General features: G+C 42.5%; 1 protein-coding gene across 2 annotated transcripts in view; it reads left to right on the forward strand.

The window, feature by feature from the left end:
• Window positions 1-13,211, forward strand: part of SHPRH (SNF2 histone linker PHD RING helicase) — a 67,154-nt gene extending 53,943 nt beyond the window's left edge. For both annotated transcript variants that reach the window (XM_084889276.1, XM_084889275.1), the window contains exons 26-30: window positions 3,268-3,360; window positions 4,022-4,108; window positions 4,796-4,974; window positions 9,492-9,572; window positions 11,267-13,211. In XM_084889276.1, the coding sequence (XP_084745402.1) occupies window positions 3,268-3,360; window positions 4,022-4,108; window positions 4,796-4,974; window positions 9,492-9,572; window positions 11,267-11,363 (537 nt within the window). In that variant the 3' untranslated portion in view covers window positions 11,364-13,211. The remainder of the gene's footprint in view (window positions 1-3,267; window positions 3,361-4,021; window positions 4,109-4,795; window positions 4,975-9,491; window positions 9,573-11,266) is intronic.
• The last annotated feature ends 3,540 nt before the right edge of the window (window positions 13,212-16,751 follow it).

Below are 16,751 nucleotides of genomic sequence, written 5' to 3' on the forward strand. Positions count from 1 at the left end.
CTCACAGATCAACACCCCAGCGCTATACTAACTCAACACATCCAGATCTAAGCCTTCATCACTTGATTCAGCAGACCCTCAAGTTCCCGCAAAAGTTTCCAGCCATGTCTGAGAGGCAGCCGTGGGCAGGTACAGGCGAGGAGCAAGCTGTTTCGGGCCTGGCTGCTCCGGGCCTGGCCTCTGTTGCTCTGGTTCGTTCCACAACCAGCTGCTCCGGGTCTGGTCACTGCCGCTCCCGACCTAGTTGCTCTGGACTTGGCTGTTGCTGCTACAGGCCTGGCCGCACCCGACCCGGCTGCTCTGGGCCCGGTTGCTCCGGTCCCGGCCACTCCGGGCCTGGCCGCTCCCAGCCTGTCAGCCGCTGCTCCGGGCCTGGCCGCACCAGACCCGGCTGCTCCGGGCCTGGCTGCTCCCAGCCTGGCAGCCGCTGCTCCGGGCCTGGCCGCACCCAACCCGGCTGCTCTGGGCCTGGCCGCTCCCAGCCCGGCAGCTGCTGCTCCGGGCCTGGCCACTCCCAGCCTGCCAGCCGCTGCTCCTGGCCTGGCCGCACCAGACCCGGCTGCTCCTGGCCTGGCCGCACCAGACCCGGCTGCTCCGGGCCTGGCCACTCCCAGCCTGGCAGCCGCTGCTCCGGGCCTGGCCGCACCAGACCCGGCTGCTCCGGGCCTGGCCGCTCCCAGCCTGGCAGCCGCTGCTCCGGGCCTGGCCGCTCCCAGCCTGGCAGCTGCTGCTCTGGGCCTGGCCGCTCCCAGCCTGGCAGCCACTGCTCCGGGCCTGGCCGCACCAGACCCGGCTGCTCCGGGCCTGGCCGCTCCCAGCCTGGCAGCCGCTGCTCCAGGCCTGGCCGCACCAGACCCGGCTGCTCCGGGCCTGGCCGCTCCCAGCCTGGCAGCCGCTTCTCCAGGCCTGGCCACTCCCAGCCTGGCAGCCACTGCTCCGGGCCTGGCCGCACCAGACCCGGCTGCTCCGGGCCTGGCCGCTCCCAGCCTGGCAGCCGCTGCTCCGGGCCTGGCCGCTCCCAGCCTGGCAGCCACTGCTCCTGGCCTGGCCGCACCAGACCCGGCTGATCCGGGCCTGGCCGCTCCCAGCCTGGCAGCTGTTGCTCCGGGCCTGGCCGCTCCCAGCCTGGCAGCCGCTGCTCCTGGCCTGGCCGCACCAGACCCGGCTGCTCCGGGCCTGGCCGCTCCCAGCCTGGCAGCTTTGCTCTGGGCCTGGCCGCTCCCAGCCTGGCAGCCGCTGCTCCGGGCCTGGCCACACCAGACCTGGCTGCTCCGGGCCTGGCTGCTCCCAGCCTGGCAGCTGCTGCTCCGGGCCTGGCCGCTCCTAGCCTGGCAGCCGCTGCTCCAGGCCTGGCCACACCAGACCCAGCTGCTCCGGGCCTGGCCGCTCCCAGCCTGGCAGCCGCTGCTCCGGGCCTGGCCGCACCCGACCCAGCTGCTCCGAGCCTGGCCGCTCCCAGCCTGGATGCTCCATGCTTGGCTACTGCTGTTTTGGGCCTGGCTGCTCCCAACCCGGCTGCTCTGGGCCCGGCTTCTCCGGGCCCAGCCACTCCGTGTCTGGGTGTTCCTGGACTGGCCACCCTGGGCTTGGCCGCCTCTGCCTCAGGCCTGACTGCCACTGCCCCAGGTCTGGCTGCTCCAGTGCTGGCCGTTGATGCTCTTGTTCTGGCTGCTGCTGCTCTGGGGCCTGGCCACTGCTGCTCCGGGCCCAGCTGCCACTGCCTTGTGCCTGGCCACTCTAGGCCTGGTCGCCGCTGTTCCAACATTCTGTCCCTTTTTTCTCTTTTTTTTTTTCTTTTTTTAAAAAAAAAAAACAAACGCATTTATGTTGCAATGTTGGCTGGTGCGTTGAGTTCTGACTTAGTCTTTGATTTTTCAAGATCTTCTTTGTATTCTTTCTTAAGTAATTTTACTATCATTTGCTCTCACTTGATTTCTTCACATTGAGAACTTCTTTGGTTTCTTCCTCCTTGTCCTGGGAGCTCAGCAGGTTGGCCTGTGGCACCCCTTTGTTCTCCGCGGGCTCCCACGCTGCTCCAGCCTGTTGCCGGGGTCGGCGCCGCCCAGGAAGCAGCCCCCGTCCTTGGCTCCGTTGCCCACGCTCAGCAATCGAAGGCTCAGGGGCACCCCCCCCCTGGGGGCCCCGTCGCCCGGCTCCTTGCTGGCGCCCGGCTGGCCGGTGTCTGGCAGGGGCTCCTGCTCCTCGTCGCGTTCCTCCAGTCTGGAGCTTTCTTTCTCCCTCCCACTAGGGGAGTCCAGGATCAGAGTCAACAGACTGTCCTCTGCGCACAGTGTGCGCGACTCCGGGGGCTCGGCCTTTCGCCGCGCTCCCAGGACTCCACCTCACAGCTCCGTCTCCCCCTGCCCGAGCCTGGGTCCCCAGGGACTGGCCCAGACCTGGAGTTCCGGGCGGTCTGGACTGAGGCTCAGAGCTGCCGCCGGAGGCTTTGTTTCTTCCGGCTAGGGTAATCCAGCATCAGAGTCAACATTCAGTCCTCTGCGCGCCATGTGCGCGCGACTCCGGGGGCCCCGCATTTCTCCGTCCCCCGGGATTGTCTCCCCCTGCCAGAGCCTGGGTCCCCAGGGTCTGGCCCATAACTTGGGGCTCAGCGCTGCCGGTTCGGGGGGGTTCAGCCCAGGCTGGGGGTTCTATTTCCTTCCTGCTAGGGAACGCCAGGCAGCACCCAGCCCTCTCCTCCTCTCCGGCTGCGACCTCTCCGCGTGCGTGCGTGCGAGCGCGCAGCATGTCTCCGTACCTTAGGCTTTTTTTCAGCTCCTCTGATTTTCCTTCTGGTTTTCTCCCTCCTTCCTATTGTAGAGTTTTCAGTCAGTCGACTACCTGTAGCTCTGGGCAATGTCCACTCTACATTTTAGTTGTATTCCCTTGAAATTGTTGTGAGCTGCTGCGGCTAGGTGTCTACCCGAGCAGCCATCTTGGATCCTCCCCAAAATGGCACTTTTTAAAGCGCAGCGGGACGTGAGACAAATTGTTAAAAATCGGGACTGTCCCGCCAAAAGCAGGACGTCTGGTCACCTTACATAAAAGTCACTTAGGCTTTTATTATATAGATTCTCTCAGAGTATAAATTCTATAACTTGTACACTTTTGAGGCTAAAGAAAATTCCCAGAAAATATAAAATAAAAAAGGATAAACATATATGTACCTATCATCTAGTTTTGAAATAAAAGTGTTTTATAATGGTTTTCCCTTCTATTATTAACTAGATTTTATTTGGTAGTAATGTGTTTTCGTCTTTGTGTTCAAAGGGTAGTCATTCTACAAAAGTGGAAGCTGTGGTCAGAACTCTGATGAGAATCCAGCTTAGAGATCCAGAAGCTAAAGCACTCGTTTTCTCAACGGTATAATGAGCATTTTCATCCTCATTGTTAACTCCAACTGGCTTTCAGTCAAATCATTTTATATCTGAGAACTAGTTATTAATTTTTGCCATAATATAGGTAGGATTTAGAATTACTGATTGTTTTCTATGTCCATACTATATAATTATTTTTATAAAATTTTATGATGCTTCATAAGACATTTCAAATAGCTACATTTTGTGTTTTTTAGTCCTTTTATTTGGGGAATTTCTTATATTAATATTTTTAAAAATTGGATTCTATAACCTTGAAAGTCTCATTTCACAAATGAACTTGATTATTTAAGAGAAAAATAATCAACTGAATAAAAATTCTAGTTTTCATTTTGGAAAGATAAGTAACCACATTCATCAAGCATTACATTATTAATTTTCTATTATTTATGCTTATCTTAGTTCAGTTCTCAAAGATGATTATTTTGTTTACCCTATCTTGATATTTAACTAGCATTTGATTAAAAAAATAAAAGCATTACCATTTCAATATAATAATTAAATAATATTGATGGTACTTTATTTAAAGGTTTTGGTTTTGTGTTTACTTAATTCTGAGGTACAAAAGTTATTTTGACTTAGTTCCTTTTCAATTCTCTTCATGTGAAAGCTATGTATAAATATTTTCTTATCTTATGTGTTCTTAGTGGCAAGATGTATTAGATATTATTTCAAAAGCTCTCACTGACAACAACATGGAGTTTGCACAGATCAGTCGTGTGAAGACATTTCAGGTATGTCAAGATTTTCTTATGTTTTTTAAAGTGGATTCATTTGTAAATGGAAAGTTCTATTAACTAGCTTACTTTTATTTATTGCCTTGTGTCTTGATTAATTATAAAGCAAAGTAGAGAAACTGTAGTTATTTTCTTTTTGTTCAGTTATCCCATAGCATGATCTCTTCTGACTTGAGGTACATTTCTTTAATATAACAAAAGATGGCCTCTAATGCACCTTTTGAATGGACTGGGACCTCATGCCCTGGGGATTGGGTTCTAAATTCACTGCATCAGGCAAAGCTGCATGTGGTCAGATTGTCTCCACATCACACTCAGTGCAACAACAGTGCACACCCAACAAGACAAACACACACAAAAGGACCAAGTGAACATTGAGCAGATTCATGTCACTTATCTTATACATGCTCTAACATATTCTTGCTCTTTTTCTCCTCTCAGCTCATACAGCTTAATTTGCATACACCACATAGTGATTCAACTAGAACTTAGGAGACACTTGTACTCATAAAGTCAAGCAATAAGTTTACATTTTCTAAAAATAGTAATTTTACATTTAATTTTCTTAGCTATTTCATTCCACAGTGACCTGAATACCACTAGGCATATTGAACATGAGCTGTAATATATTGCTCTTACTTCTAACTGATCCAGCTAAAATTTAAATGTACCTTTCTTTTTCAGGAGAACCTTTCAGCATTTAAACATGATCCCCAAATCAATATTTTGCTGCTGCCCCTGCACACAGGTTCTAATGGATTAACTATCATTGAAGCTACTCATGTTCTCTTGGTGGAGCCCATATTGAACCCTGCCCATGAGCTTCAGGCCATAGGAAGGGTGCACCGAATTGGACAAACAAAGTAAGGACTTTAATATCAGTCATGTTTGCTTCAGGTTCCTAAGACTCTTCATTTGTATTCATCATAACCTATTCATTTTTAATCTTTTCCTCATTTATTAAATTTTTAAGTATTATATGACAAAGGACATTTTGAGAGATTTCCAACCCTCCCTCCTCCAAACAACAAACCCCAAAATTCTCCTGGATTTTTGTCTTTTCTCCTTCACAAACTACCCTGATACTTGGTCAAGGAAGTTTCTTAAACTGCTTAAGACAACTGCAAAGTTAAAGGCATCCATCATAACTTTGAGAAGAATTGATTTTTTATTGTTTCAGGTAGTTTGCATTTAAAAGAAGGCCTGTTTCATGCATGACTGAAAACAAATATCTCTCTTTAAATTCTTCCCCTTAGGAAAAGACAGCCCCACTCTAAAACAAGAATACTTTTAGAGAGAATTAGATTTATTAGTAAGGCCCAAAGCAAACCTAATTGTATATATCATATGGTAAGGACTACTTTATTCAAGTATCAAATGGACCATTATTCTTTACAAGGTTTTATGTATTACCTCCTGGATCTAATTAGATGCCTTGGATGTTTTTTTAAAAATGCATCCATACGAAGAACTTGTTAAGTAAATATTGATTGAATACCATTGTGCTGGATACTGAAGAGTCATGTTGAAAAAGACATAAACTGTTGCCCCCAATGAGGTTACCATGTAGTACAGGAAATGGCTGATTGAATATGTTGTAGTACAATGTGCAAAAATATAATAGAAGTACTGTGGTAATATAAGAAGGGAGTGAGCAGTTTGTGCCCTAGAGAGTCAGAAAAGGCTTTATTACATTGAATCTTGAAGGAATAATTATTTCAAAGTTGGGCTAAAAAAGTCTTGTTTTCAGAAACATAGGAGAGGTAACCAACATAATATTTCTAGGGACTGTAAGGAGTTTGCCATTGCTAGGGTGTAAGGTATGAGGAGAGCAATGGCAGGAGATAAGGTCTCCTGGGCTAGGCTCAGGCACATGGACTGCTCTGTGAGCAATAACTGAGAGAATAAATGCTGATTTAATTTTAAGCAAACCCTTAGCAAAATGGCAAAGTAATACAATAAATGCAAGCTTGTTCTACAATACTACCAAGTATCATTTAAAATGCAGTTATGTCTTATTTGTTTGTTTATTTGTTTGTTTGTTAGTTTTTATGGGTTTGTTTGTTTTGTCTTATATTTTTAAACAGCCTTCTTGTCTTATAGATGTTTCTAAAACATGCACTGGACTCTTCTCTGATGTAAGGCCACAAGTCTAAAAGAACATTTAACACTACCTGAAAATTCAACCACGCTTCCCTAGTAAATAGATTGTTCTACTTTCATATATATATATATATATATATATATATAATTGATTTTTCACAGAGAGGAAGAGAGAGGGATAGAGAGTTAGAAACATCGATGAGAGAGAATCATCGATCAGCTGCCTCTTGCACACCCCATACTGGGGATGTGCCTGCAACCAAGGTACATGCCCTTGCCGAGAATCGAACCCGGGACCTTTCAGTCCGCAGGCCGATGCTCTATCCACCAAGCTAAACCGGTCCCGGCAGATTGTTCTACTTTCTAAGGAGACCATCTTAAGTCTTCTACATCTTCCTCCTCCCCTTTGACAATGATCTAGCCTCATCCAGGGAAATCAGATACAATCAGATTAGAAGTGCCTCCTCTTTCCGTCACCAACTTGAACAGTCTCCTATATCGATATCTTCATACTTCATTCAGTGAATTTATATTGAGCACCTTTCTGCCAGGCACAGTTCTGGGTGCTTGAGATGCCCTTACTGGGGCTTAAATCTAACTAAAAAAAAGTTAGAGAAGCAGATGATAAATAATAAGCATAATAAGGAAAGTATATAGTGTGTTAGGAGTTACAAAAGTAGACCTGGGTAAGGAGGATAGAGTGCAGGTGGCTGCCCAGGACGGCCTGAGGGTCTTATGGAGAAGGTAATATCTGAACCAAGGTGAGAAGTGAGATAAAGAAAGCCTAGCAGATACCTAAGTGAAGACTGTTTATGTAGACAATACACTCAGTGCAAAGGCCCTTTGTCAGGAGTATGCCTGGTATGTTTCAGGAATAGGAAGGAGCCAGAGTTGCTGAAGTAGAGGGAGCAAAGAGAAGTGAAATAGGAGATGAAGTCAGAGAGCTTGGCTGGAGGGCTGTGTGTGTGTGTTTGGGGGCCATTGGAAGGCTTTGTGACATGAGCTAATGTAAGTGTTGAAAGAGTCATTACAAATATCATGTTTGGGCATTGGAAGGGGGTGGGAGCATAAGGGAGACTAGTTAGAAGGCAATTGCAGGAATCCTGGTGAGAATTAAAGGTAATCTGGACCATGTTAACAGTAGTGGAAATGGTGAAGCGTGGTCAATTCTGGATTTATTTAAAAAGTAGAACCAGTAGTATTTGTGAACAGACTGGGCATGGTGTGTGAGTCATGTTAACACATGGTTTTGGCCTGGACAATCGAAGGATGAAGCAGCTTTCCATGGGCCTGGGTAAAACTATAGGACTTGGGGAGGGAACAACAGAACTTTATTGTAGATATAAATTTGAGATGTTATTAGACATCCAAATGGAAATGTCTGTTCTGTAATTAGATATAGATGCCCAACGTTCAGGAGAATAGTCTGAACTGGAGAAATATATTGGGAAGCCACCAGAATATAATAGTATTTTAAGTCTTGAGACTAAATGTGGTTATCAAAAGAGACTGAGATAGAAAGGAGCAGGGTGAAATTCCAGAGCACCCTAAACTTTAAGGCTCTAATTATCTCTAAGAGAAGAGGGGAAAACCAGCAAAGAGGATAAAGATCAAATAGTGCATTTAAAAGAAAACTGGGAGATGTCCTGGGAGCCAAGTAAAGAATGTAACTTAAGAAGGGGAATACGATCCACTGTGTCATGTAACTGTCCAAATGTCAAGTAAAATAAGGCTTGAGAATTGATCCTTAGACTTAGCAGCATGGAGATCAAATCCAGTTTGGGTGGAGTAGTGGAGGCGAGGGCCTGGTGTGAGTGTAAAGTAGAATAAGATTTTATTTATTTATTAACAAACACTTTTATCAGAGAGAGGGGTTAAGTAACTTGTCCAGGGTCACATGTCTAGTAAAAGTGGTGGCAGGTATCAAACAGCCATTCTACCTCAGCACTCCATGTTTTTAACCACAATGCACTGCGGACTATAGAGCTGGTGTGACTAGTGTGAGGAGTTTTGCTGCAGAGAGAAGAGAAAAGAGTGGGGTCAAGAGAGGTGTGTTATTTTTCTCTTGTCATATAAGAGAAATAATAGGAGAATGATGCATTAGAGACAGAAAAACTAATGAGGCAGGAGTTAGGGAGAATGCCTTCGAGTGGGCAAGAGGGGTAATTCTCAGTATAGAGATGGTTTTAGGCAGAAGCGCAGATGGTCCATCCATAGTAATAGGGAAGCTCAGTATATTCTAGACATGTCCCTTTGGCTCCTGTCCCAGATACATCTATCTACTTCTATCTCTGTACCTGGATCTGTGGATGTTACATCTCCCCTGGATGTCTTGAGATTAACATGGGCAAAACAAAACCATTTCTACCACCCTGCCACCACCCCAAAACTGCCCCATCTTAGAATAAGGCCCTATCATCTGTAGTTTCTGAAACCAGAAATCTAGGACTCTTCCATATTTCTCTTTTCATACTCATATCCGGACATTAGTTCAGTCTTGTCAGCTCCACCTCCCCCAAAATATTTCAAATCTACTGACTGCTTACTACCTTCACTAATACAACCAAGGTCCAGCCACCCTCTTATCTGGCCGACTGCAGAACTTAACCGGTTCCCTGTCTCACTCTTGCTGCCTACCAGTCCAACCTGCACCGCAGCCCACAGGATTCTGAAGTAGAATCAGGTGTAACTCAAATCACCCATAAAACCCACTTGTGGATTCCTATCATAACCATAATATAACCCAAATTCCTGCTGTATCCCACCAGACCTGTGCTCTGGCCTGTGCCCGCCTCTCCAGTCTCGCTTTCACCTCTACCCTGAGGTTTCATAGTCTGTTTCTGCCACCGTAGCCTTCTTTCTGCCTCGCGAACATTTAAGCTTGTGCCAATCATGTTCTTTTCTGGGGCTTTGCATTCATTTACTGTTTCTTGTGTTGGGATACTCTTCCCACTCCTCCTTTGCTTAGTGGCCTCATTACCATCAGTAATGTTTCAACTCATGTCAGCCTCTTCCTGATATTATCTGTTACCTGAAAATACCATAGTTGTTTATGTGTTCATTGTGTCTCCTCTCATTTAAATGTGAGTTCATTAAGATTAAATAGTTCATTTTATTGACTGCAGAACCACCACCGCCACCGTTTCTTCCCCCTCCCCCCAGCACCTTGGTTACTACCCGCCAACTGACTGATGGTATAGCATGTACAAAACGAAGTTTGTTTGTTCCCATTAGTTTTAAGATGTTTTTAAACTTGTAATTGTTATGTATTTTCTAGACCTACTATTGTACACAGATTCTTGATTAAAGCAACAATAGAAGAAAGAATGCAAGCAATGCTGAAAACTGCTGAGAGGAGGTAGGTGACAGTTTACTTAGTGGATGGGGAAGTTTTTCTATTTATGAAGGTTATATATGTGTTTGGAGCTTCTTCACTTAGATGATTACTTAGTCAACAAAAAGATAGAAATGCTAATACTTTTTAAAAGTAAGGTATGGCATTTTACCTAGTCAAAATTTTTCAGTTAATGTTTATTGTATATTTGACTTAACGAATTAATAGGAAGTGTAATGTATTAAAATGTTTAAACTATCCTCCTTTTCTTTGCCACAGTAGACTTTTAAATGATATCCATCTTCATGCCCCACCTAAAAGCCTTCGTCTGATGTCTTTAAAATGACACTGACATGCTGCTTGCACTTCCCATGTGTTAGTCACACACACACAGGAAGGTCTGGACTTAAAACTCTGCTGGTAATTATGGTGTTAATTCCAAAGGTGGAACCGTAGCAGAGACCAAAGCAACCTTAATTTCAAAAACTCAGCTTTAGAATCCTAAAACTTCCTAATATTTATTCCATAACTTGTGTTCTTTAAAGTCATTTGAAAACATAAACAAATGCTTTACTGCATCCTCATGAGATAGGTGTGATTGGAAGATACACACAGTAGAGATGGGGGGACTTTGCATAATTGGCAAAGAAGCAGTTTGAAGCCAGACACTGTCTTCCATCGGTGTTTAAGGGAAGGAAGAAGGTGACTAGCAGAGTCTTTGCCTCAAACATGAGGCTTTTTGTTGTTGTTTCCATACATAACAATTCAGTGATTATATTTAAGCTGCTTCAATAAAATAGCAATTAGAAGATTTGTTGAATTTTTCTTGAAACAAATTAACTTGAGATAGTAAGAAGGTAAATTGTAAGGTGAGAGCCTTAGTAACAGTAGGGCAGTTTTCGTTTCTTTGTTTTATTAATTGTGCAAAGAAAAAGCATTTTATGACAAATAATATATAAAAGTCTTCACTAATTTTAACAATATGTAAAAATGTTCCCATTACCTACTTTCTTCTGGGAGTTTCTTATGATGCAGGTATAAAAACTGGAGGAAAAGTAATCTTTATAAATATTACTAGAGGCCCAGTGCACAAAATTTGTGCATGGGAGGGGGGTCACCTCAGCCCAGCCTGCACCCTCTCCAATTCGGGACCCTTCTGGGGATCAGGCCTAAATCAGCAGTAGGACATCCCTCTCATAATCCGGGACCACTGGCTCCTAACTGCTCACCTGCCTGCCAGCCTGATCACCCCTAACCGCCTCTGCCTACTGGCCTGATTGCCCCTAACTACCTCCCCTGCAGGCCTGGTTGCCCCCAATGGCTCCCCCACCAGCCTGGTCACCCCCAACTGCCCCCCCCCCCCCCCCCCCGCCGTCCTGGTAGCCCCACACAGCCTGCTCTTCAGTCATTTGCTCGTCCCTCACTAACCCCTTTGCCGACTTGGTCGCCCCATGCAGCCTGCTTGTTCATTTGTTTGGTCATCCCTCCCTAACCCCCACTGCCAGACTGGTCGCCTCACTCAGCCTGCTGTTGGGTCGTTACTGTGAGGGCATTCTGACCAATTTGCATATTACCCTTTTATTAGTATAGATGATATAATATCTTTATAGTCTTATTATATATTATAGTATTATAAGGCTAGAACAATAGATAAGAGAAATGAAATCATTTACTCCTGGGGTTTCTTTCTGACTCTGCTCACCTGGAAAATCCTGCAGTCACACCAGCTCATCGGGGAAGCATCCAGAGGCCTCTGTCTTGACTGTGGCTGATCTGGCAGACCTCTTTACCAAAGACACTGAAGAACTTGAATGAAGTGCACCTGATTCAGTCTGCAAACGTCAATGTATTTAAAAACTGCCGTAGCTTGTAGAGCAAAGTTACAAGTAAACTATCCACTAGATGTCAGTATCCACTGTTCTTAGGCAAATGAATTTCCTTCTTTTCCAGTTGTACAGTGTCCCATAGTCATGGAGCCCTTTTCAATATGCTGTTTCCAGAAGATCTGTAAAGGTTTTAATTTTTCACTCCTAATAAAACATTTATTTTTGTTCTGAAGAATATCTATATCTGAGTGAATGAAGGCAGGTACTATGTACATTTCTTTTGATAAGGTCAGTCTTAAAAAGAGTTGGAACACGAGAAAAGTAAACTAGCCTAGTTTTGTAGGACCTGGTTGTACAACCAACACAAATCTCACTTTTGAATGGGCCTTCATTATCTTTAGCACATAACTCAGCAATATCTTGTAAGTACTATTTTTAGTAGATAATGAATTATATTAACTCCTAGATATTTAAGTAGGTTTCGACTGTAACTCCATACATAGTAACTATAGTACTACAACTCCTGACAATAACTTAATATTAGGCAATTATTTCTTTTCTCTGTATCTTGCCACGAAAATTTGAAACACTTTTCCTGTTTCTATTACATGTTAAGTAGTGTCAATGTAAGCATTTAACTTTAAATAGGGCTTCTAAATGTATTAATGTTTATCGTAAAATTAATATGCTTTCTCTACTTGTATTTTTTTCTTATTCAGTTTTACATGTTTTAAGATTAATATACCTGTAAATATCACAATTTTTGTACCTTTAGTTCTTATTATGACATGGAAATATGGCAGGTTTTTTAATAATCATTACTATACTGATGTCTTGCATTCCTTTTCTTTCCTGTGTTCTTGTGTATGTAACTAGATTTTTAACCAGAAATATCTAAATTTGTGATCGGTTTTGTTATTTTTTTCCACTATTATCTCAAGGACCAGTATTTTATCTTTGAAACAAGAGAATATCATATTTACATCAGCAAATAATTGCAAGTGCTAATAACTTATTGTTTCTTCTTCTGTGAAGAATTAATGGATTTTGAAATTGGTAACTAAAGAATAGCTTATTATATTCCAGCCATTTGATATAATACAAATGCTCCTGTTTTGTTTTGTTTTCTTTGAGCCTTCAAAGTTTTAAATGACCCTCAGGACTCATTAGCTTCTACTTAGCAACACAAAAAAATGTAATGGAAACATCCCCTGAATCACAATTGTCCGAGATGCTCTGGTGCTTAGTTAAGGTGCAGTTTCTTTTTCTATGTTTGAGATAATTTAGCTGAAGAAACACACACACATTTTTGGTGCTTATTCTTCAGTGAAGGGAGATATCCACTGATTCTTTTATATGAGATTAAACAGAACTATTATTTTTATAGCTCTTTGCATGTTACAGAGAGCTTTCCTGTACATGCATGTGTTTAATTTGCCCAACAATCTTGTGAAGTTGATATGATGAACATCATCCCTATTTTAAAGGAGAACTGAGGTTCAGAAAATTGAGAGATGTGCCTATGATACATACCAGTTAGATCATGCAGCTCAGGTCCCCTGACTCCAGATCTCACGTTCTTCCTCTCACTCATCTGTTACACTGAGATTCAAACGCCCATGGTTATAATTAATGATGATCAGATTAGCATTTCTGTTTGTTTCCTAGTATTCCTTTTGAGCTAAAGTTATAGGAGAAGCAATTTGATATGCTCCAATTTTGTAAAAAATATCTCTATATACATACATAAATATGCCTGTGTGTTAGAGGAAAAACTGCTCTTATTTATTTCTGTAAGATATCATCAATTAAATAAATATTTTAGTGGAAGTTGAAATTTGGGGATTTGTTTAATTTCTAAGCTGTAGAACATACAGTATGGTTTTATTTGTTTGGGTTTTTTTTTTGTGTGTGTGTGTGAGTATTTTGTTTTTTGGTTTGGTCTCTCAACAAAAGATGTCAAAATTGTTTATACTGCAGAATTGTTTATGGTGCAGACATTTGATATTTCTTTAAAACAGTTGTGATAATTCTTCCAAATAATTGTCCAAACAAATACAGAACTAATCCCCACACTTGGCTGCAAACAAAGAACTTTTTTATTTTCTTCTTCCATCATTTTATATTCTCTGAAATATCACTGCTTATAAATAGTTGTTCATAAATGGGTTCTGTGCTAATGTAACAGTGAGAAATAGTGAGATCATTCCAGTCCTTAGGGAGCTTAAAGTATGTTGGACCTACACAACCATTTTCTCTTAAGTGAGTCGGTGAGCTTATAAGACTGAAAAGACTTCTTCACATACAATGTAAAATACATGCACCATAATCTTTCTAATTCCATAATCTTTTGCTTCAAACCCACGAGCTTTACTGTGTTTATTGCAGCTTCAACTTTCCTCTTTGTATGTGCTCTTAGCATCATGATCCATGCATTTGATTTTAACGATTGGTCCCTTCCCTATCACATTAATAACAACAAACTAAAAACTCTTTTTTCTTTTTTTTAAATATATTTTATTGATTTTTCACAGAGAGGAAGAGAGAGATAGAGAGTTAGAAACATCGATGAGAGAGAATCATCGATCAGCTGCCTCTTGCACACCCCCCACTGGGGATGTACCCGCAACCGGCCCTTGCCCGGAATCAAACCCGGGACCCTTCAGTCCGCAGGCTGACGCTCTATCCACTGAGCCAAACCGGTCCTGGCCAAACTAAAAACTCTTGACATAATAACTCAACATGTAAAAATCACAAATATTTTACAAGTAATTATTAAGCCTAATAGTACTTATCAAAATATTTAGGCACTGAATTTGGCAATGTGAGATTAATCATCACCTCAAGCTACCCTTTCAAGTGGACAAAGGAAGAAACATGTCCCTGAAATCTTTTCCCTGCCGTCATTTGCCAGTCCTCCCAAGATTTAGTGTGCTAGAGTTCTTTATAGTTATGAACCTCAAAGGATAATCTGTAAGAAATGCAAAATCACCTATTCTAAATGACCTCAGGTTTAGTTAAATTGGGGAAAACATATCTTTCAGTTTTTCTAGAATTTAAATAAAAACCTACAATAATATGCCATTTTTAAAATTTTAACTGGCATGCCAATGTAAAAGTGAAATGTCATTAAAACAGTGCAGTACAGGCAATGCATTTTAAGTCTGGCTACTTTGATAAAGGAAATTTCTTCAAAGTAGGATCAATTAACTCAATATTTTATAAAATTTATGATAATCTCCATATACTTCTGTTACACTGTGGAGAATGCAACCACTTACAAGTATTCTTTTGGAGGGAGGACCGCGTGAGAAGGCATGCGGTGTTAATAGAGGTGTCCAAAAGTTTGTGTACCCAACGCTTTAAAAAGGCCAATATTCAATATGTCAAAGTTTGGAGTAATGACGGATTTATTGATTGAGGAGGCACCTACTCGAGAACATGGGTTCTTCAAATCCATCTAAAGCAAGCACAAAGTCAGGCTTTCTTTAAACTCAGGGAAGAGAAAATGAGAGAGGCTGTTTTTATAAATCTCAAGCCCACCACTGAATTCCTCTAATGATTTTCAAGTCTAAAGAAGGCCATGGGAATAATACAGGCCCAACCAAGATAGCACCTGAGACACCAAGCATTTCACACAGTTATAGAGCAGAAAAGTGTCTCCTACAGAAAGCAGCATGAGACTTTGGCAGAGACCAAAAGGACCATCTCTAGCCTCCCTTCCCTTCATCAGCATTTCAGGGGCTAGCTCTGTATCTTGTCTTTGAAGGCCCTGCACCATCTGTTGTGTCTTATCCCATTATTTAATATCCATGACTCTCAAGACTGATTTTGTTCATTGAAACTGAACTTGTTATATTGAAACCAAATCTTTTATACTGTACCTTATGCTTTTTTCCCCTTGCAAAATAGAAATAAAATTTAACCTCCATAATCTGTGTTATGATCCTTTATACAGGTGGCCATGGTTATTAAATTGTTCAGTAACATTTTATTGCTGCCTATCCAATATTCCATCCCTTCCAGCCTTTTCTTAAAGGTCTTTCTCTTCAAATTCCTTAGGTATTTTTCTCTCCTCGAAACCTGCTCTTATGCTCCTCACCTCTGATAGAACCTATTCCAGGAATAGTTTTGTGCCAGGACATATTTTTGACCTGTGGGATTTTTTCCCCCCAGCTCTGTATGATTCACAGTTCAGATCACTGACCCCTCCATTGCCTTGCAGAACAAATATTTGTATCTAAATTTCCTTTGAAATTGAGTGTCTCCTCACTTTATTAATGATTTATTTAGCGTATATCTACTGAGATTACTGTTTGTTCTGACCAAATAATTGAATCGATACCTCCTCCCCTGGGAACTGACCTTTAGACCACTTCACAACTGACATTCCCTTTCACTTAGACCACATTCCACTTGCTAAGACTATTTCTCCTCTGGACTTTCCCAGGATCCAGACCCGCCCAGAGAGTTCACCACCGAAAAAGCCTGTCTAGAATCCTTTAAAAATCTCTGACTCCTGGTCCCAGATTGCTGGCACCATTAGTGGGCTCAGCCCATCTGGTCTCCAGATATAAATTTATAATCCCTCACCACTTTTGGCCTCATGTGTACCTCCTTCAGCAACCTGTGTTTATTTTCTTTCAAGACCATCTAGTTTATATTTACCCCATCCGTAATTTTGTCCTCAGACCTACAAAGGCACTTCAGTCCCATGTCACCCAGCTTCTGACAATCCAATAAATGCTACATCCAGTTATTTTCCCAGATTCTTCAAAAATATTTTCATTGACTAAGATGAGAGCATTACGTACTGCCTGTTGATCATGTTAAATATATTTTCTGCCCTAACTGGTTTGGTTCAGTGGGTAGAGGGTCAGCCTGCGAACTGAAAGTTCCCAGGTTTCATTCTGATCAAAGGCCTGTCCCTTGGTTGCAGGCACATCCCCAACGGGAGGTGTGCAGGAGGCAGCTGATTGATGTTCCTCTTGTCAATGTTTCTAACTCTATCCCTTTCCCTCTCTATAAAAAAAAAATCAATATATATATATATATGTGTGTGTGTGTGTGTGTGTGTGTGTGTGTGTGTGTGTGTGTGTGTTTCCTTTGTCACAGAACGGTATCTTTAATAAATGAAACCTATGTTTTAAAAGGGAATTGCTTTATTATATCAGAATGTTTATAAATGATTAGCTATTAAAAAGTTAAGCATCATTGTGGAATGTTGTAATAAGTTCTATATAGTCCAGGGCCTAATCTAGAAAGAAATCTATCCACTCAGCAGCAGCAATAGATGCAGGCTTAGTGGACTTTGTATAATAGAATGCTATTTAATTTTGCATCTTGCACTTTGTATAAAAGCAAATTGTCAAGGTTG

Source organism: Pipistrellus hanaki (genome assembly GCF_964339955.1).
Source record: "Pipistrellus hanaki genome assembly, chromosome: 7".
NCBI lineage: Eukaryota > Metazoa > Chordata > Mammalia > Chiroptera > Vespertilionidae > Pipistrellus > Pipistrellus hanaki.